The sequence below is a fragment of the Ovis aries genome, chromosome 2 (genome assembly GCF_016772045.2).
Source record: "Ovis aries strain OAR_USU_Benz2616 breed Rambouillet chromosome 2, ARS-UI_Ramb_v3.0, whole genome shotgun sequence".
Taxonomy (NCBI): domain Eukaryota; kingdom Metazoa; phylum Chordata; class Mammalia; order Artiodactyla; family Bovidae; genus Ovis; species Ovis aries.
The window spans coordinates 73,342,677-73,365,361 of NC_056055.1; the positions used below are offsets into that span (position 1 = coordinate 73,342,677).

Consider the following 22,685-nt stretch of genomic DNA (forward strand, 5'->3'; position numbering starts at 1 on the left):
TACTCTCCAAAGTCAGAGCCTCCAACCTGAAAGGACCAAGCCTTTCCAGATACTGAGTTAAGTCAGAAAGCTCAAAATGCAAAAAGAGCAGAGCTTGGAACCTGAGAGGACACTTACTTACCAAACTTCGATGCATGAAACGGCTCTCAAAGCCAATGCACTGGGACAACCCAGAGGGATTGGATGGGGAAGGAGGTGGAATGGGGGGTTTGGGACAGGGGGACACATGTACACCAGTAGCTGATTCATGTCAATGTATGACAAAAACCACCGCAGTATTGTAAAGTAGTTAGCCTCCAATTAAAAAAAAAACCAAAACAAAAACTGGCAGTAGCTCATGGAAGTGATGAGCACAAGGGGCTTGGTGTTGGTACCTTGCTTGATTCCAGGATTCATTGTCTCAGGGTTCACCTGCTTTGGGTCCCACTTCTGACACCAAAAATGTCAGCTTTAATTATACAATTGCCATTTATTTTACCAGCAAAGTTGGTTTATTTGGAAAGATCCAAAGGAATTGCAGTTTTTGAAATGCAAGCTATGGTGAACCATGGGCAAATTTAGATAACAAACAAGGGGAGCTTACTTTTATAAGGAAAAAGGGGAACTTTTTGGAGGGACTCTGTTAACCAAAGAATCTATTGGCAGGAGCTGGGAATTCAGAGTATGGCAGATTCTCATTGGTGGGCATCTGTAGTGTGATTCGCTGAGCTGTCATGGAGCAGAGAGAAGTTTTCTTCTGCCCGCTGGTTAGTAAAGTAGAGGCACCTTCCTGTTAGAAATGTAGGTATGCCTTTTCCTGCTTGGAGCAATGGATGATGCATGGTAGCGCCTGAGAGCTCCCTCTACAGGCTGTCCCTACTCCAGATTTAGCTGAGATTTCTTTAGTTAATTACACACTTAATGTAGTCTTTGCCCTTTCATGGATCACAGCCTTGTCCTGGCAAAGGGGTTTACTTACCTCAGTGAAGCTATGAGCCATGCCACGCAGAGCCGCCCAAGGTGGGCAGGTCACAGTGGAGAGTTCTGACAAAACATGTCCCTCGTCCCACTGGAGGAGGGAACAGCAAACCACTCCAGTATTCTTGCTGTGAGAACCTTGTGAACAGTGTGAAAAGGCAAAAGAAGACACGACACAGGAAGATGAGCCTCCCAGATTGGATGGTGTCCAGTATGCTACTGGAGAAGAGTGGAGGGCAATTACTGATAGCTACAAAAAAAAAAAAAAAAAAAAAGTGAAAGAGGAGAGTGAAAAGGTTGCCTTAAAGCTCAACATTCAGAAACCTAAGATCATGGCATCCAGTCCCATCATGGCAAATAGATGGGGAAACAATGGAAACAGTGTCAGACTTTATTTTTGGGGGCTCCGAAATCACTGCAGATGGTGATTGTAGCCATGAAATTAAAAGATGCTTACTGCTTGGAAGAAAAGTTATGATCAACCTAGATAACATATTAAAAGGCAGAGACATTGCTTTGCCAACAAAGGTCCATTTAGTCAAGGCTATGGTTTTTCCATTGGTCATGTATGGATGTGAGAGTTGGACTGTGAAGAAAGCTGAGCACTGAAGAATTGATGCTTTTGAACTGTGGTGTTTGAGAAGACCCTTGAGAGTCCCTTGGACTGCAAGGAGATCTAACCAGTCCACCCTAAAGGAGAGCCGTCCTGGGTGTTCATTGGAAGGACTGATGTTGAAGCTGAAACTCTAATACTTTGGCCACCTCATGCGAAGAGTTGACTCATTGGAAAAGACTCTGATGCTGGGAGGGATTGGGAGCAAGAGGAAAAGGGGATGACAGAGGATGAGATGGCTGGATGGCATCACCAACTCGATGGACGTGAGTTTGAGTGAACTCTGGGAGTTGGTGATGGACAGGGAGGCCTGGTGTGCTGCGATTCATGGTGTCGCAAAGAGTTGGACACGACTGAGTGACTGAACCGAACTGACAAAAAAAATGAAGTGACTGGGCCAAAGCAGAAATGACAGTCAGTTGTGGATGTGTCTGGTGGTGAGAGTAAAGTGCAGTGCTATAAAGAACAGTATTACATAAGACCTGGAAACTTAGGTCCATGAATCAAGGTAAATTAGACGTGGTCAAGCAGGAGATGGCAAGAGTGAACATTACCCTCTTAGGAATCAGTGAACTAAAATGGACAGGAATGGGCAAATTTAATTCAGCTAGCTGTTATATCTACTACTGTGGGCCAGAGTTCCTTAGAAGAAATGGAGTATCCCTCATAGTGAACAAAGGAGTCTGAAATGCAGTATTTGGATGCAGTCTTAAAAATGACAGAATGATCTTGGTTCATTTTCAAGGCAAACCATTCAACATTACAGTAATCCTAGTCTGTGTTCTAAGCATCAATGCCCAAAAAGCTGAAGTTGAACAGTTCTGTGAAGACCTACAACACCTTCTAGAACTAACATAAAAAAAGATGTCCTTTTCATCATAGGGGACTGGAATGCAAAAGCCAAGAAATACCTGGAGTAACAGGCAAGTTTGGCCTAGGAGTACACAGTGAAGCAGGGCAAAGGCTAACAGAGTTTTGCCAGGAGAATGCACTGGTCATAGCAAACGCCCTCTTCCAACAACACAAGAGAAGACTACACATGGACTTTACCAAATGGGCGATACTGAAATCCAATTGATTATATTCTTTCTAACTAAAGATGAAGAACCACTACACATTCAGCAAAAACAAGACCTGGAGCTGACTATGGCTCAGATCATGAGTTCCTTACTGTAAAATTCAGGCTTAAATTGAAGAAAGTAGGGAAAACCACTAGGCCATTCAGGTATGACCTAAGTCAAATCCCTTATAATTATACAGTAGAGGTGATGAACAGATTCAAGGGATTAGACCTGGTAGGCAGAGTACCTTATAGACAAGGTTCGTAACATTGTGCAGGAGGCAGTGACCAAAACCATCCCAAAGGAGAGGAAATGCAAGAAGGCAAAGTGGTTGTCTGAGGAGGCCTTACAGATAACCTGAGGAAGGAAGAGAAATGAAAGGCACGGGTGAAAGGGAAAGATACACCCAACTGAATGAAGAGTTCCAGAGAACAGCAAGGAGAGATAAGAAAGCCTTCTTAAGTGAACAGTGCAAAAACGTAGAGGATAACAATAGAATGGGACAGACTAGAGATCTCTTCAAGAAAACTGGAGCTATCATAGGACTATTTCATGCAAGGTTGGTCATGATAAAGGACAGAAACGGTAACGACCTAATGAAGCAGAAGAGTTAAGAAGACATGGCAAGAATACATAGAACAGCTATACAAAAAGATCATTATGGCCTGGATAACCACGATGGTGTGGCCATTCACCTAGAGCCAGACATCCTGGATTGTGAGGTCAAGTGGGCCTTAGGAAGCATCACTGCAAACAAAGCTAGTGGAGGTGACGGAATTCCAGCTGAGCTATTACAAATCCTAAAAGATGGTGCTGTTGAAGTGTCAGCAGATTTGGAAAACTCAGCAGTGGCCACAGGACTGGAAAAGGTCAGTTTCCTTCCAGTCCCAGTGAAAGGCAATGCCAAAGAATGCTCACGCTACTGTACAGTTGTGCTCATTTTACATGCTAGTAAGGCTATGCTCAAAATCCTTCAAACTGGGCTTCAGCAGTATGTGAACTGAGAACTCCCAGATGTACAAGCTGGGTTTAGAAAAGACAGACAAACAAATGATCAAATGCCAGCATTTGTTGGATCATGGAGAAAGCCAGGGAAATCCAGAAAAACAACTACTTTTGCTCCATTGACTACACTTAAGCCTTTGACTGTGGATTACAACAAACTCTGAAAAATTCTTAAAGAGATGGAAATACAAGACCCCTGTATCTGTCTCCTGAGAAATCTGTCTGTGGGTCAAAAGCAACATTTAGAACTGGACATGGAACAACTGATAGGTTCAAATTTGGAAAAGGAGTATGACAGGGCTGTATATTGTCACCTTGCTTATGCTTCTATGCAGAGTATGTTATGTGAAATGTCAGGCTGTATGTGTCACAAGCTGGAGTCAATATTGCTAGGAGAAATATCAACAATCCCAGATATGCAGATAATTCCACTTTAATGGCAGAAAGTAAAGAGGAACTAAAGAGCCTTTTGATGGGGGTGAAAGAGCAGAGTGAAAAAGCTGGCTTAAAACTGAACATGCAAAAAACTAAGATCATGGCATCCAGTCCCATAACTTCACAGCAAATAGAAGGGCAAAAAGTGACAGATTTTATTTTCTTAGGTTCCAGAATCACCGCAGATGGTGACTCAGCCATGAAATTAAAAGTCACTCTTTGGAAGGGAAGCTATGACAAATTTATTAAAAAGCAGAGACATTATTTTTCTGGAAAGGCTTGTATAGTCGAAGCTATGGTTTTTCCAGTAGTCATGTATGGATGTGAGAGTTGGACCATAAAGAAGGCTGAGCGCCAAAGAATTGATGCTTTCAAATTGCTGGAGAAGAGCTCTTGAGAGTCCCTTGGACAACAAGGAGATCAGTCAATCATAAGGGAAAACAACCGTGATTAATCATTGGAATGACTCATGCTGAAGCTCCAATACTTTGGCCACCTAATGCAAGAAGAGGATTTATTGAAAAGACCCTGATGCTAGGAAAGATTGAAGGCAGTTGAAGAAGGGTATGGCAGAGGGTGAGATGGTTAGATAGCATCACAGACTCTATACAGAATCTAAGCAAACTCTGGGGCCTGGTGTGCTTTAATTCATGAGGTTGCAAAGAGTTGGATGTGACTTAGCAACAACAAATGTCTTTTTTGGCTAAAAGAATTTCAGTGTTTTTATTCAACTCTTTTTTTAGCTGGCTGCATACACCTTTTTTGTTGTTCAGTTTACTGTGATATAACAGCAGTGGCTTTTCAGACACATTGGGTCATTCCACAGTAAGAAAGACACTGTATGTTATGGCCCAACACAGCTACACATACAAAACTATGTAAGTAACTGTAGTAAAAATTTAATAAACTGAAACACATTTCCTATTTTAAGTAGAAATCTTGCATGTACTCTATTTTATAGTTTGTGAAACTAGTTTTTTCTGTTTATATATAGATAATAAATGTTTATTTACCTGTTTACAAAGTATAAAGCTGTAGATTTATATTATCCATTTATCTATGTAAACTATAGATAACCTCTGTACTTTTCAGATAAATGTTAGTCATAACTCACCAATATTCCATGACTACAGTTTGAAAAAGATACATTAAAATTATAGAAGTTACGGCAAATCCTTCCACAGTTAGGAGATGGTGCTCATGGGTGCTTCACTGCTTCTCACTTTTCAGAGAGGGCGCCTACATTCTTTCAGCGCCAATGTACATATTTGTGTAGAGTTAGTTTATACTTATTACTCTGTGTTCTGACATTTTCTCTTTGGTTCATTCTTGTCTTAGCTCTTCTTCCAGCCTTTTAAACTGTGATCTTTACTTTCCAGTGAAAACTAGGAAGCTGGCAATTGTGAACGATCATATATTAACAAACATTGTGTTAATATATGATGTTACATTCTGTAGTAGTTTAGATTAGCAAAGTTATAAATTTCAATAATTTTAGAAGTATATTCTTTCTTATAATAATTTTTTTCATTGTGGCCTAAAACATATTTATTAATAGGCCCAAGTATCCTTTGCCTCTGAAAAAATTACAAAGTCAAAACTAAACAGACTATTTTTAGCAATCAGTATCTCAGTATACCATCCTGTCTAGAAATGATTTAGATAGTCAATATATATCCATTATTTAGTTTACCTTGGTATAAATTATTGTCTTATTTAAATTTATTTAAAACATTTGTTTGTAATAATTATGTTTGCATTAGACATGAAATAATTAATGATCAACTTAAGGTATTTTTCTTGAGTTTTGAAGACATGCTTGTTTTTATTAAAGCAATAAACTTAAGCAAGCTTTATTATCAGAGATCATCCCAGATCATATAAACATGAAAAACATTTGGATTATCTTCTATGTGTATGAGACTAAAATTGGTTTGAGGCTTCCCAGGTGACAAATAGTGGTAAAGAACCCACCTTCCAGTGCAGGTTAGACGTAACAGACACGGGTTTGATCCCTGGGTTGGGAAGATCCCCTGAAGGAGGGCACGGCAGCCCACTCTAGTATTCTTGCCTGTCAGAGGAGCCTGAGACTGCTGTCCATGGAGTTGCACAGAGTCGGACATGACCGAAGTGACTTAGATGCATGCGTATGCTTGGTTTACATAAATGCTTACTTTTCTCTTAAGTCAACTGCATAGAGCTCTTTACCAATTATTTTTAGCAATACTGTCTGGAGGTGCAAAAATAAATCTATAATGTACATACATAGATAAAATATGCAGACAGACAAGAGATCTTGGAGCTCTATTCCAGAACTTTGGCCATGAATCAAGTACAATACAAAACTCACTAATTTATACATAATTGTGTCTTTTGTGGAACAAGTTAAAGATACATACCTTTAAAGCTTTCTGTTAATGTTTATGAAGAATACTTTAAAGATTTGTGTTCGTCTTTGACAAGTAACCTTAAGAAGGCTGTGTTCTACAGTTTGGGCACGAGAACGCTTTTAGCAGTTTATATTTTTAAAAAAGCCTCTTTCTGTCTTTAGTCTCAGGTGAGCCTGGGCATTTTTTAAATACGCCTTCTGGAACGTTTACATTCAAAGATACAGTAAAGTTTACATCTTTAAGGGACAGAGAAAGAATGCAGGTTTTCTCTTGGCAGTTTTGGAGTACATTTGCCTATTACCAGAACTTTAGGGCAATTACTATTTATAGGGCATGATATGACCTCAGTCCAATTCGCTGTAGGGGAGAAAGCCTCTAATTTCATTCCTGTCGTGCCTTGAATATTGGCCTGTAGCTGAGTCATTACCTGATTATTTGCAGAAGGTCCTAGGACAGGTTCTGGCCATCTCTATGAGGGGGGTAGTGTTTAGTGCAGGGCCCCTACATCTAGATGATCTTCTGGTAGGTCAGGGATAGAGAGATGGGGGCAAGAGGTGTGTAAGAGGGAGGAGAAAGGGGATTTATGTCAGATTTGATTTTTAATTTTGTTCTGAGTTTAATTTCTGTTCTTTTATCTTGTTAAAGGAATACCTAAGGCTAATCATTATATTTCTTCATATCCACTTTTAACTTTGGTCTTCCCATATGTACCAATAATACAGTTGTTTAAGATGAGAAAATTAGAAGGTTTTCCACTTTGAAGGATCCACTGTCTGAGCATTGAGGAGTAGGATCTTCTTAATAGTGACTTAAACCATAAATAAGCATTTTTATGACTTAACTATGGATGCAAGAGGTGTTCTCAAAGAGAGTACAAAGAATCAGCTCTCACAGTATCCAAAAAGATATCACAAAGATAGTCTAAGAAGGGAAAGTCTTTTGTTGCATAGGTGGTAAGAATTGTATGCTGAAAACTGTGTTTCTGATTTTCCCAAGAATATAAGACACCTCTGATTACAGATCTGCTAATCTGTGACAGCAGGCAGGTGTTACTGGAATGGGGCTTTCCCAGCACTGATAAAACAACAAAGGTTGAGATGACAGAGTCCCCTATGGACTGGGACCCCTTGTGACCAATTACCCTGAGGGCTTACACTGCTGGACAGATTGCTGCTTGTGACTTCATGTCTCAGCACCCCAGTCTATTTGACTGGTCACTGAGTATACCCTGACAAGTGTACTTTTTAGATGGTAGTGATCAGAGAGAATAGTTTCACTGGACACAAAGCCAAGCTCTCAGGATATAGAACAAGGTGAAATGAAAATCCTCATACTCATCTGATGAGAACTGAACTCACTAGTCTGTGAAAGCTGGTTCAAACAGCATGCTTATAGGGCTTATGCCTGTGTTCTACCCTGTGGATTTTCCTCCTTAGTACAAATGATACAACAGAGCCAAAAAAAAAAAAAAAAGGTGCCCATCTCTGGGAGGAAAAGGAACAATAGAAACCAGGAGTGCTCAAATTAAATTTACAATAGTTGCTATGCCAAAGAAACTTGTTACACAAATAGTTTCTTCTGTTAGTGTAAATTTAGAAAGAGAAAAAGGTCTGTCATCACTTTTGCTTTCACTGGACCCCTATAGACAAAGATCCAGAAGGCTGACAGTAAGAATCCTTCCCTGCTGCCATCTCTTGTCAGAGGTTCTAGGATTTCTCAGCAGCAGCAGTCCTGGAACAGGCAGTTTTCCAGCAAAGGAAGATCCTGCTGATTATACCAAAACTGTTGAGGAAGGTAAATTTCCCCTCTTTGTCACTTGGTTCTTTTGGCTGGCCTAATAATCAGATTGACTCAAGACAGATTCACAGAAGAAAAACAAATTTTATTTCATACATATGGAAGTCCCATAGATATAAGACCTAAGACGTGACCAGATCAGGCTGTTGATATACCCTTTTAAACAAAGAAATATTTGTGAAGTTTTGATACAACAAAGGGCTTTGGGCGTGGGGTAGCAAATTAATGAAGTAACTAAGTTTATATAGCTTTCTCAACCTTGAATTCCCTGTTTCTGGTGATAAGGATTCCTTCTAGCCTCCCAGAGTCACATATTTCTTGAGGGGTTTTTTTTTGTTGTTGTTCTCACTTAAAAACACGTGTCAGTATCTATTACCATTTACCAATAATTTATCAATTTTGGTGCTTACTGCTGTATTTAAGTACTTCCTGTCAGAATTCTCTTCTCATTAAAATGTATCTTTTAATAGTCCTTTTGTCAGAATATGTATGTAGTTTATCTTCATATAGCTTTGAAATGTCTGAGAATACCTTTTTTCACTCTTGAAAAATAGTTTTCTTGATTGTTTTCCAGGCCTCTTAACTGTCTTTTCAGTTTTTTTGTCTTTATCATGCTGCTTTCTGGTTGAATGTCTTAGTATTACCTTCCAGTTTACTGCTCTTCATCTGTTTCTGAGTAATCGTTGTCTGACATGTTCTACTGAAATTATTTTCTTTTATAGCTGTTTGTTCTTTTCATGCCTGTTAATCTTGCCTTTGTTTCTTTGATCATGACTAATAATTACTGTAAAGTTTCTATCAGACCATATCATTCCTTTCTTTGGTCTCAGGCACTGGTATTTATAGAATTCCCTGTTACTGTAACTTGCAACCAGGGTGAGAACCATTGTTTTAAATTATTTCAAGATGATGTACAGTGATTGTATCATTATTTTAAAGATGAAGGGAGTCAAAGAAGAAATCAAGGTGAACAATGTGATAAGACCAGATAAGGGAGAGGAATTGGGGCTAGTAATTCTTACAGTAGATTATAAATTAAATATTTAAGCATCTATATTCCATGAAAAGTTTATGAAGGTATGTTTCCTAAGTTCTTACAAGGTTTTTTTTTTTGTTTTTTTTTTTTTTGCAGATTAATTCAAACTGGGTTTGTATAATTAAGGTTGATCAGATATTTTAGATCTACAATGGTGGTAGTACTGAATACCTTAAAAATATCCTATTTGGGATTTTTATAATTTATTTATTTGGGGTTTTGTTAGGTCTTCATTGCTGCCTGTGGGCTTTCTCTATGGAGAGTGGGGGCTGCTCTCTAGTTGCAGATGTGGGCTTCTCACTGTGGAGCAGAGGCTCTAGGCACATGGGCTTCAGTACTTGAAGCCCTCTAGCTCAGTAGTTGTAGCCTGTGGGCTCTTGAGCAGGGGCTTGGTATTTGTGATGCTTGGTTGCCCTGTGGCATTTTTCCAGGTCAGGGATCAAACTGCATTCCCAGGTGGATTCTTAACCCCTGTACCACCAGGGAAGCCCAGCAGCTAAACTTTTTCTTTTTTGCTTTTCACCTTTAAGAGTAGCCGTGTCACTGTGGTTTTCTTATTTCCTAATTACTCTCATAATTTTTTTTCCCATAGATGTTTCATTTATATTGGTTTAAAAAGTCAGATCACACAGAAGCGTTAATAACAATCCAGTTACAATGAAAAACTCTGTGCTTCCAACTTTAATCCTTTTCTCCAGAGGGAGACGGTTTTAACTCTGTTAACTTCTGGTAGTTAAGTCTCTGTTTTACCTGTACCACCATGTTCCTCCTCTTTTCTTCAGATTACAGCTTTCACTATTTTATTTCTTATATTGGCTATCATTGTAACCTACAGTAATATTGTGACTTTATTTCTTGTTCAGCAACCATTGGCATTATTTATTGATTTCGCAATTTCTAAGGTTAGTGCTTCTTTCCCAAGCTTTAGTTTAGCTTCCCTCCATGTTTTCACCTCTCAGCCATTTATGTTCTGTTCAGTAACCATAGTTAACACAACAATATTTATATTATACTGAGGATTGTTTATTATGGAGCCTAGAAGTATGCTATAATTTCATCTCCTTTCTTATAACGTTTTCTCCCACTAGAATCGCCTTTTTTTCTTTTCACTGTTTTCCTTTATCATGTCCACTCTGGGTGTTTTGTTTTGTTTTGAACTAATCATAGCAAGCAGTCTAACACTTTTTTCTGAAATCTTCCTTCTAGAGCTCCTCTGTTCCTATCTGCTCTGAGTGTGCCTCAGGCCTGCTGTTCAACTTTCATCATAACTTAACTTTATTACTTTCCAGGATTAGATCTATTTTCTGGACCTGATATCATCCTCTTTTTGGATTTACTCTTTGTATGGTTTATTACATCTTAAGAAAATAACTTCTTCAATGCTGCTTTTGAGGTAAACTTTGAGTTTTTGAATGTTTGGGAACGCCTGTATTCTTCTGGGTAATAGTCCTAAGTTGAAAACAATGCTTGAGATTAGAGAACTCAAAATAATGAAACCAAATGAAAAGAAAAAGCCATCGTTAACGCTTCAGATTCTTTCCCTGTAGGTGGTCTTTACTTCTTAATTACTAAATTCAGCTGATTTTTTCCCTTCTGTTTCTTATTTAACTTCTTCATGATGATTGATAATTCTTCTCATAGATAATTCTTCTCTTCTGTTTTTTTTTTTTTCCCTAAAGGGAACCATATTTTTATTAAAATATACACATAGAAAAATGCACTAATCAATTTTTATACAGTTATTTCTAGTTTTCTTCTATTTCTGGCCATTTATTTTCAAGATCTTTGCTACATTCTTCTTTATGCCCTCCATCTGTGACTTTTCTGGATAATGTTAAATGTTGTGACCTCAAGGATTTGATCTATCATCTTCTCTTCCTACCTCATACCTTATATCTGGATGTCATATGCATCTATGGCTATAGCTACCTTTATGTGTACTGACTGTGAAATCTGTCACAAAAGCACGCTATGTTTTCCTTAGCCTGCATAAATCTAGCTGCCTTTGGGATATCTCAGTCTGTATGTATCATAGGTAACTCAGTTCATTTTATGCTAAATTGAATTAATCATTCCTCCCAAACTATCCTTGTGTTCCATATATTCTATTCTGTGAATTATAATACTGGATACCCAGTTTCTCAAACCCCAAATTAAGAAATCATTCTTAACTACTCATATATCAAGCCAGTTACTACAAATATTCCTTTTAATTGCCTTATAGGTGCTTCTGACTGTAAATATCTAAAATTCATTTCTTCTTTCTTACTCTTTTTATCTATTTTGGCACTTTGTATATACCTAGTCACTCAATCAGCTCAGATTGAGGATGGATTCCTCCCTTTCACTTATGTACGTTTGGTGATTGAGCCAAGTTTATGCATAGACCAGTCATTTCACTGTATATATTCTGTTAAATGTTTTGAAACAGTATATGTATTGTTTCATATCTTAGAACTTTTTAGAACAATAATTACTGAGAATTAAATCCAAATTCTTATTCACTGATCATTTCTGTTGAAAACATTATGTTCCTATTACCATTTCTGACATTCCTGACAAATTCAGGCTGCACTGTCTCTGTTCTTGTGCAGTTTATGTTATGTAATTGTCTTGGCTGTCCCCACACTTGGATTAGACATAATTGATCAAATGTGAAGTGAAAAGTATGTTTGGATAGCCAAATATATGGTAGAAATGGACAAACTAGTAGAAATATGAAGGGAGAAAGACAACAGAAGTTTACTTGTTTTGATGCTACACAGGTATCTGGGGTAATTGTTTTAACATTTCTATTTTTCCTAAAAATACATATATTTTAAAAATGTTTTATTGGTGCATAATTCAAATACCATATGATTCACTCCTAGCCATACAGTTTCATTTTAAATCAAAAAGGCAAAATGACAATCTGTATGAGCATGAATAATGAGAAGTTGTATTTAGATATTATTCCCAGCACCTTTAATAATAATTTTTGTGCTTTTCTCAAACTATTCTCAATGAACTTTTTAGGTTTAGTAGTTGAGGGTGAGGGATTATGGAGAAAATAACCGTTTGTCTTCTAGAATGGTGTTATGGACAAAGTACACAAGGGAACAGAAGGAAAGGATTTTCTGTGTTACAGATTTTCTGATCATAACTTTTTGCTTATGAGTTTCTGTGATTTTGAGCTAAGAAACTACATGAGATCCAACTGGCTTTCTATGCTTTGCCTCAGCAATTGCTTTTGCTTCTGTTAAAGAAAAAGAAATTCTTTTGCTTCTTTTGAAACTGCTAAAATCAGACCTCAGATTTGAAGCTGGTGAGAGAATGCCTTTTTGAACATATTTCTTTTAAAAAATAAGCATACTTTTTTGTGAAATCCTTTTGACTTAATCCTGTACAATCTTGAAGATAACATATCTTCTTGACTTGGTTTGAATGCAAATAGCATTTATCGTAAATGCAAGATAGGAGAGCCCTGGAAGGGCAGAAATTCAAAGAAAAGATTAACTTATTTACTAAAATGTTTTAGGTTGTACAAGAGTTGAAATCTGGAGAAGGACATCAGTTTCGATTTGACTTGGCTTCAGATAACTGGAATATACAAATAATCTCCTTTGTGATCCCATGGACTATAGCCTGCCAGGCTTCTCTGTCCATGGAATTTCCCAGGCAATAATACTAGAGTGGGTTGCCATTTCCTACTCTAGGGGATCTTCCTGACACAGGGATTGAACCTGCATTTCCTGCTTTGGCAGGAGGATTCTTTACCACTGAACCACCAGGGAAGCCTTGCAAATAATATTGGATTTATTGTTTCTCTCTGTTGGACTTAGTGACTCCCTGGTTGTCAAGAAACTAGTTACCTGCTAACTTTCTGTTCTTCCAACCTTTGCATTGATTTCCATCCTCATGGTTACCTTGTGGTTGCAAGAGAGTCATTGTATAGCTTCAGCTACTGTGTCTTCATTTCGGGTAGCCTGAAGGAGGAAGTAGCAAGGAAAAAAGGGTGCACTTTATAGCTAAATTACCAAGAAGTGGACTTGTTGGATCATGGTATGAGTATATGTATAACTTTGTAAGGAAGTGCTGAACATTTTTGCAAACTGTTTGTTCAATTTAACATTCCCACCAGCAATGAGAGTTCTAATTTCTCTACAACTTTTTAAACATTTGGTATTAAATTTTCCTTTTTAATGGGTGTGTGAGCATATCTTATGGTTTTAATTTATATTTCCCTAATTATTAGTGATTTCAGTAGTTATTCATAAGTGCTTTTGGACAATTTTGTATCTCCTTTTGTTGTTGTTCAGTCGCTAAGTCATGTCCGACTCCTTGAGACCCCATTCACTGCAGCATGCCAGGCTTCCCTGTCCTTCACTATCTCCTGGAGTTTGCTCAAACTCATGTCCATTGAGTTGGTGATGCCATCCAACCATCTCATTCTCTGTCATCCCCTTTTTCTCCTGCCCTTAGACGTTCCCGGCATCAGGGTCTTTTCCAGTGATTTGACTCTTCACATCACATGGCCAAAGTACTGGGGCTTCAGCATCAGTTCTTCCAAAGCATATTCAGGGTTAATTTCCTTTAGGATTGACTGGTTTGATCTCCTTGCAGTCCAAGGGACGCTCAAGAATCTTCTCCAGCAACATAGTTCGATAACATCAATTCTTCGACAGTCAGCCTTCTTTATAGTCCAACTCTCCCATGCATACATGATGACTGGAAAAACCGTAGCTTTGACACTACAGACCTTTCCTGGCAAAGTGATGTTTCTGCTTTTTAATACACTGTCTAGGTTTGTCATAGCTTTTCTTCCAAGGAGCAAGTGTCTTTTAATTTCATGACTGCAGTCACTGTCTGCAGTGATTTTTTTTTAAGTGTGTTTAAATGTTGTTCCCCTCTTATTTTATTATCGAAAGATGTTTCTATTGTCATGAAGATGGTCTCCATTTCTCTGAAATGTTTGTTCCAGAAAAAGTTTATTCCTTATGCATATTGGTCAATTATCCATCTCAAATTAGTAGTTATGTATGGTATAAACTTGAGGTCAAAGTTCTTTTCTTTTCTTTTTTTTTTCACCTCCCATATGAATAACCAATTGACTGAGAAACATTTTTTGAAAAAATAATCATTTCTTCTCCACTGAAATGTAGTGAGGCATTTTTTCTGATTAGGTGACCATATGTGAGGTTTTTTTTTTTTTGGTATTCTGTTTCATATGCCTATTTATTTGTAGTTATTCCAATACCAACCTGACTTAATTACTCTGACTTTATAATAAATCTTGGTGTCTGGTAGTATAAATTCTCCATTTTGCTCTTCAAGATTATCTTGGCTATTGTAAGTCCTTTTTGTTTTTCATATAGATTTTAGCTTGTAAATTTCCATAGAGTAAGCTGCTAAAATTTCAGTTGGGATTGTGTTGGATCTATAGATCAATTTGGAGAAGAATCAATATCTGGACAACATTGACTTTCCTATCATTGTCTATCACCATGTTTTGTTCTTGGCTTTTATTTTTTGTATTTGTCATAAAATATAACTGACTAACAATATTAGTTCCAGGTATACAGCATAGTGAGTCAGTACTTTTACAGATTGTACTCCATGGAAAGTTGTTGCAAGATAATGGTTATAATTCCCTGTGCTATACAGTATATCCATGTTATTTCATACAGGGTAGTGTGTATGTCTTAGGAACTAAAGAGCCTCTTGATGAGGGTGAAAGAGGAGAGTGAAAAAGCTGGCTTAAAACTCAGCATTCAAAAAATGAAGGTCATGGCATCTAGTCCCATCACTTCATGGCAAATAGAAGAAGAAAAACTAGAAACAGTGCTGCTATAAATGTAGGGGTGCTTGTAGCTTTTCAAATTAGTGTTGTTGGTTTTTCTGAATATGTACCCAGGAGTGGAATTGCTGGATCATATGGTTATTCTATTTTTAGTTTTTTGAGGAAACTCCACACTTTTTTCCATAGAGACTGCACCAGTGTATATGCCCACCACTATTGTAGTAGAGTTCTTTTTTCCTCCCATCTTCTCTAGCATGTATTATTAGTAGACTTCTTGATGATGGTGATTCTGAAAGGTGTGAGATGATGCTTAATTGTTTTGATATGTATTTCTCTAATAATTAGTGATGTTGAGTATCTTTTCATGTTTCTGTTAGCAATCTGTATGTCTTCTTTAGAAAAATATCTATTCAAATTTTCTGGCCTTTTGTTTTTTTCTTCTAGCAATGTTTTCATTTCAGAGTTCCTACAGATATTTCAATAAATTTGTCCTTACATATTTGACTTTTTGATTCCTGTTATAAATTATATCAGGGCTTCCCTGGTGGCTCAGAGGTTAAACTGTCTGCCTGCAATGCAGGAGGCCTGGGTTCGATTTCTGGGTCGGGAAGATCCCCTGGAGAAGGAAATGGCAACCCAGTCCAGTATTCTTGTCTGGAGAATCCCATGGATGGAGGAGCCTGGTGGGCTATAGTCCACGGGGTTGCAAAGAGTCGGACATGACTGAGCAACTTCACTATCAGTTTAAAATGTTCATTTTTTAATTGGTTCTGGCATATGGGAATTGCAATAGACTTTTATATATTGGCTTTGTATCTTGTGATCTTATAAGCTCACTTTAGTAAGTTTTCTATGTACCCAGTCATATCATGTGTGAATAATGATAGTTTTACCTTTTCCATTATACCTTTTATTTCTTTTTTTTTTTGCCACATTGCACTGTTCAGGACTCTACTACAATATTGATTAGAAGACATGATTTTAGACAGGCATATTAAGTTTTTTAATTCAGGGAAAACAAGTTTGATATTTTGCCATTAAGTTATTAATTTTAGGTCTTTTGTAATTACTCTTAATTACACACGTTTGCTTTTAAACCTAGTTTGCTGAGTTTTTATCACGAACTATTATAGAAGTTTAATTCAGTTTTGGCATTTAGTGAAATGATCATATATTACTTTTCTCATTTATTCTAATAATTAGTAAATTTTATTGATTGAATTTTGATTATTCAGTTAACCTTGCATTTCTGGTATAAGTAACTCAGTCAAGATTTTTTTTTGGCTGAACCACGTGGGTTGTGATCTTAGTTCCCTGACCAGGGATCAAACCTGGACCGCAGCACTGACAGCAAATGCCAAGTCCTAACCACTGGACCACCAGGGAATTGCCAAACTCAGTCAGGATTTATTATTCTTTTAAAAATTACTGGATTCGGTTTGCCAGTTTTTTTTTTTCCTTCAGTATGTATCTTATATCCTTATGATTTCCTTCAGTATGTATCTTATATCCTTATGATTTCCTTCAGTATGTATCTTATATCCTTATGATTTCCTGCAGTATGTATCTTATATCCTTATGATTTCCTGCAGTATGTATCTTATATCCTTATGATTTCCTGCAGTATGTATCTTATATCCTTATGATTTCCTTCAGTATGTATCTTATATCCTTATGATTTCCTGCAGTATGTATCTTATATCCTTATGATTTCCTTCAGTATGTATCTTATATCCTTATGATTTCCTGCAGTATGTATCTTATATCCTTATGATTTCCTGCAGTATGTATCTTATATCCTTATGATTTCCTGCAGTATGTATCTTATATCCTTATGATTTCCTGCAGTATGTATCTTATATCCTTATGAGAGTTGCTATTGTGGAAAGATTACAAATTGCTGAAGTTTCATGTGATGGTTAACAGTAATGATGCATTTTCAGTTAAGGTATGTACAGTGGATTTTTTAAAAGATATAATGCTATTGTACACCTGATAGAGTACAGTATAGTGTAAATGTAACTTTTATATGTACTGGGAAACTAAAAAATTGGTGTGACTTATTTTATTGCACTGATCTGGAACAAAACCTTCAGTATCTCTGAGAAATGCTTGTGCATGGTACTTATTCAATTAATGGATTTGATAGAGTCGATGCTATCAGTGAGGACTGCTTTATATATGAAGGATAACTTGTCAGTGTCACTTTGATTTGTAACTTTGGTTTCTCTTACAGGCAAATGTTCTGAAAACGACTCTGCATGGGAATGGCTTGCCTTACAATGACAGAAATGGAAGGAACATCCACATCCCCTGTGCATCAGAATGGTGATATTTCTGGAAATGCTAACTCTGTGAAGCAAATAGATCCAGTCCTACAGGTCTATCTTTATCATTCCCTTGGGAAAGCTGAGGAGGATTATCTGAAGTTTCCAACTGGAGAGTATGTTGCTGAAGAGATTTGTATTGCTGCTTCTAAAGCTTGTGGTAAGTATTAAAAAACAGTGTTTTTCTTCTTATTAATATATGCTTGGTTTATTATACTCTAACACAATGTGCCTGCTTAATATATTTTTTATGCTTCCATGACTGACAAGTGTTTTCATATGTATATAAAATGAGAAAATTACTAAAGTAGAATATAAGGTAAATTCCATGTTGAGCTAGTGGTATAGAATGAATGTGTTCCCCCCAAATTTGTGTTGTGACCTACTTCTCCAGTGTGATGACTTTGGAAGTGGGGTTTCCCAGAGATGAATCAGTCATGAGAGTGGACCCCTCATCAGTGGGACTAGTACCTTTTTAAAAGAGATTTCTGAGAGTTCCTTTGCCCCTCCTGCCATTTGTGGACATAGCGAGAAGATAAATAAGAAAATGAATCATCTATGAACCAGGAATAGGGTCCTCATTAGACACCACATCTGCTAGCACCTTGATTTTGTACTCCCCAACCTCCAGAAATGTGAGAAATATGTTTCTGTTTTTTATAAGCCACTTCATATATGGTAATTTTCTTATAGCATCCTGAATGAGCTAAAACAGCAATTGGTACTGAGAAGTGGAAGGGCTATAACAAATTTCTAAAAATGTAAAAGTGGCTTTGGGACTGGGTAATGGAAGAGTTTTGAGGTGCATGCTAAAAAAAGTCTACGTTGTTGGGAACAAATTTTTAAAGGAGATTCTGGTGAGGACTTGGAAAGAAAGAAGCAGAGTTGTAAGAAAACAATTTTCTTAGAGGACACTTGTGCAGTCCTGTGCAGAATATTGGTAGAATTGTGTTCCATAAAGACCATTCTGATAAGATCTCAGATGGAAATAAGGACTATGTTATTGGAAACTGAAAGAAAAGTGATCCTTGTTATAAAGTGTCAAAGAACTTGCCGGAGTTATGTTCATGTTTCAGTGCTTTATAGAATGTGGAACTTACGAGCAATAAAATTGGGTATTTACTTCAAGTCATTTCTAAGCGAAGGGTTGAAGGTGTGGCTTGAGTCCTCATGACTGCTTATAGTTGTGAAAAATTAATGCTGTTGCTGAGCTCCTTGGCTGCCCTGGTTATGGTTCTGGCAGCCCCTAGTGCGGCAGTTATCCCTCAGCGGGGTGCAGGCAGCAAACTTTGGTGGAATAAGTATCTCTACTAGTGGAGAATGCAAAGGCCTTGGAGGCATGTCTGACTCCACCTATATTTCAAAAAAGGGAAGCATGGGGCAGGGCTGCCAGGAGTCTTTGGTGCTCAGCAAAGCTGGAGGGGCAGGAATGTTGCCCTGGTGTGCCCTGCAGGTGGGATCTCTGCTTCAGTGGGTCTGGAAGGCAGAGTATCAAGTTAGAGGGTTATTCATCAGCCTTAAGGTCTAATGGAATTTGCCTTACTAGGTTTTAGATTTATTTGAGACTTGTCACTCATTTCTTCTTTTCTTTTGGAATGGAAATATTTGTCCTATGCCTGTTGGAACATCTATCCTATGTCTTTTCCACCATTATATTTTAGAAAAACATAATTTGTTTGATTTCATAAGTTCACAGCTGGAGAACCTCTGGATGAATTGTACCTTGTTGTTCAGTTGCTAAGTATGTCTGACTCTTTGCAACCCCATGGACTGTAGCATGCCAGGCTTCCCTATTCTTCATCATCTTCTGGAGCATGCTCAAACTCATGTCCTTTGAGTCTGTGATGCCATCCAACCTCTGTTGTTCCCTTCTCCTTCTGCCTTCAGTCTTTCCCAGCATCAGGGTCTTTTCTAATGAGTTGGCTCTTCTCATCAGATGGCCAAAGTATTGGAGCTTCAGCATCAGTCCTTCCAGTGAATATTCAGGATTGATTTCCTTTGGGATTGATTGGTTTGATCTCTTTGCTGTCCAAGGGACACTCACAAGTCTTCTCCAGAACCACAATTTGAAAACATCAGTTCTTTGGCACTCAGCCTTCTTTATAGTCCAACTCTCACATCTGTACACAACTGCTGGAAGAACCGTAGCTTTTACTATACAGAGCTTTGTTGGCAAAGGGACATCTCTGCTTTTTAATATGATGTCTAGGTTTGTTGTAGCTTAAGATGCCTTGGTGGAGATTCTTATTCCACCAGAGTTTGTGTCTCTTTTTTCTAAAGAGCAAGCATCTTTTAATTTCATGGCTTTGCAGTGATTTTGGAGCCCAAGAAAATAAAATCTATCACTGCTTTCACTTTTTCCCTTCTATTTGCCATGAGGCGATGGAACTGGATGCCATGATCTTTGTTTTTTGAATGTTGAGTTCTAAGACCGCTTTTTTTCACTCTCTTTCACTCTCATCAAGAGGCTGTTCAGCTCCTCCTCACTCTGCCATTAGAGAAGTGTTATCTGCATACTGAGGTTGTTAGTATTACTTCCTGGCAGTCTTGATTCCAGCTTGTGATTCATCCAGTCTGGCATATCACATGATGTATTCAGCATAAAAGGTAAAGAAGCAGGGTAACAGTATACAGCCCTGTTGTACTCCTTTTCGGATTTTGAAGCAGTCTGTTGTTTCATGTCTCGTTATTACTGTTGCTTCTTGACCTGCATACGGATTTCTTGGGAGGCAAGTAAGGTGGTCTGGTATGCCCATCTCTCTAAGAATTGTCCACAGTTTGTTGTGATCCGTAATCAAAGGTGTTAGCATAGTCAGTGAAGCAGAAGTAGATATTTTTCTGGAATTTCCTTTCTTTTTCCATGATCCAACATATACTGGCAATTTGATCTTTGGCTCTTCTGCCTTTTCTAAACCCAGCTTGTGCATCTGGGTGTTCTCAGTTCACATACTGCTGAAGCCTTGCTTTAGTCTCATCCACATCTGATTTGCTGCTGCTGCTGCTGCTGCTAAGTTGCTTCAGTCGTGTCCAACCCTGTGCGACCCCATAGACGGCAGCCTACCAGGCTCCCCTGTCCCTGGGATTCTCCAGGCAAGAACACTGGAGTGGGTTGCCATTTCCTTCTCCAATGCATGAAAGTGAAAAGTGAAAGTGAAGTCGCTCAGTTGTGTCCGACTCTTAGCGACCCCATGGACTGCAGCCTACCAGGCTCCTCTGTCCATGGGATTTTCCAGGCAAGAATACTGGAGTGGGTTGCCATTGCCTTCTCCACATCTGATTTAGATGATATTTAAATGAGACTTTGAACTCAGACTTTGAATTGATGTTGGAATGAGTTAAGACTCCTGGGGCTATTGTGATGGAATGAATGTATTTTGAATGTGAAAGGATATTATTTTTGGAGGGCCAGGAATAGAATGCTATAGGTTGAGGGAGAAAGACACAAACATTCAAATTCATATGTTGAAACATATTCTCCCAATGTGATTGTATCTGCCGGTATTACCAGGTCATAAGGTTAAATATCACCTTACCCCAGTTGCTTTTCTACCCTTATGTGGCTTAGTTAATAGATAACTAAGTTATCTGGGTCTCTTAGAATTATAGATATTTGTGTCTGTTTTTTCAGGATGTAGTCAGTTATTTTATGGTGTGAAATATGTATTCCTAAAAGACACTGTGTTCTGCAGAATTGTGCAGTAAAAACCACAGGGCTTATAGGAAAAATAAGGTTAGGGATATGACAGTCTAAACTTGGTGATATTAAAAAAAAAAAACAACTTAGTAAAAAACAGCACATGCTAAGTGGTAAAAAAATATATATATAAATAGTGCAATATATTTGGCACTTTACCTTAAATAAGTCAGGAAGCTTGCATGTGGAAGTGGATGTTGAAAAGGTTGCATCCTGTGAGTTAGTGTGAAGTTATAGAAGGAAGGTTATCTGAAATCACATGAGAAGTTGTAACACCACATGTTGATGGGTATGATTTATAACACATATGGTAAACTGAAATAGCTGGTAGGTGTTTGTTCCATGTATGGCCTCAGTGTGGATTCCAGGCTGAAGGAGTAACCCCCCAAAAAACATGAGAGCTGCTGGAAATGAAATACCCGCTGCTGCCTCTTTTTGGATCTAACACACTATCACTCCTGCTCAGTTTCCATTGGCCAGACTGAGTCATATGGCCAAGCCAGTGTTGGCTCAGATGAGGTGGTCCTCTCAGGGAGTGGGAGGAAAAGATGGAGTATTTATGAGCAATAATGTAGTCTGCTACACTTCTCCCTCTTGGCCACAGATAATTTTCTTTTTTCAGTATTTAAAATAAATTTTTCCTTCCTCAGTGAGGATACCCAAAGCTGTCATTGAATCAGGTTTAAAATCCAGGTTCTCCCTATATTCTCTCAATTATGTCTAGATGGTCTTCTTGATTCAGAAATCTGTGAAATGAGAAGACAGTTATTCTGATATCATATCTACAGCCTTGACAAGTTTTATGTTAAAGATATGAGATAATTAGTTCTAGTGTAGAAACAGCAAGGTTTAGACAAAAGAGGCCATAGAGTTATCTTTTGGAATCCTCTCACCTGTCTGAGCCCTTTATCAGTTAGACTTTCGTGACTACCTACTCACATATCTATTATCTTCAAATTCCTTTCCGTTCCCATCCCCAAATGCCCTTTGTTGAATGACCTTTTGTTAGGTGTAGCTCTGATGATAAAATAATTTATATTAAGTTATAAATAAGTTTTAATATTGAGATATTTGTATTTAATGAAGAATCTTGATCTGTTATAACTTCTAATTGTAAAAAAAAAAATGCTTAAAGGAAATGTATTTTCTAAAGTGGGGCTTCCCTGGTGGCTCAGAGGTTAAAGTGCCTGCCTCCAATGCGGGAGGCCTGGGTTCGATCCCTGGGTCGGGAAGTCCCCTGGAGAAGGAAATGGTAACCCACTCCAGTATTCTTTTAAAGTGACTTTTATTCTTTTCTCAGTTGAAATGAGAATATGAAGTTAATGTTACAGTTGTATCCCATTCACCTCTTACAGCTGGCTGAAATTTATTCTCATTGTTTACATAAAACACATAATTGTTTTATATGTGTTACTCAGTTCTTGCAATAGCACTAGGGTGTATGTGTGTATTGATAAGCATCTGATAGCTTTAAAATTTTTTTAAATTTTATATTGGAATATAGGTGATTAACAGTGTTGTGTTAGTGTCAGGTATATAGCAAAGTGATTCAGTTTGACATTTATATGTATCTATTCTTTTCAAATTATTT

General features: G+C 37.7%; 1 protein-coding gene across 2 annotated transcripts in view; it reads left to right on the top strand.

Annotated features, from left to right (window-relative positions):
• The window catches only part of JAK2 (Janus kinase 2), a 115,988-nt gene that overhangs the window by 13,306 nt on the left and 79,997 nt on the right, over window positions 1-22,685 (top strand). For both annotated transcript variants that reach the window (XM_042243421.2, XM_004004357.5), the window contains exon 3: window positions 17,310-17,560. In XM_042243421.2, coding sequence (XP_042099355.1) covers window positions 17,335-17,560 — 226 coding nt within the window. In that variant the 5' untranslated portion in view covers window positions 17,310-17,334. The remainder of the gene's footprint in view (window positions 1-17,309; window positions 17,561-22,685) is intronic.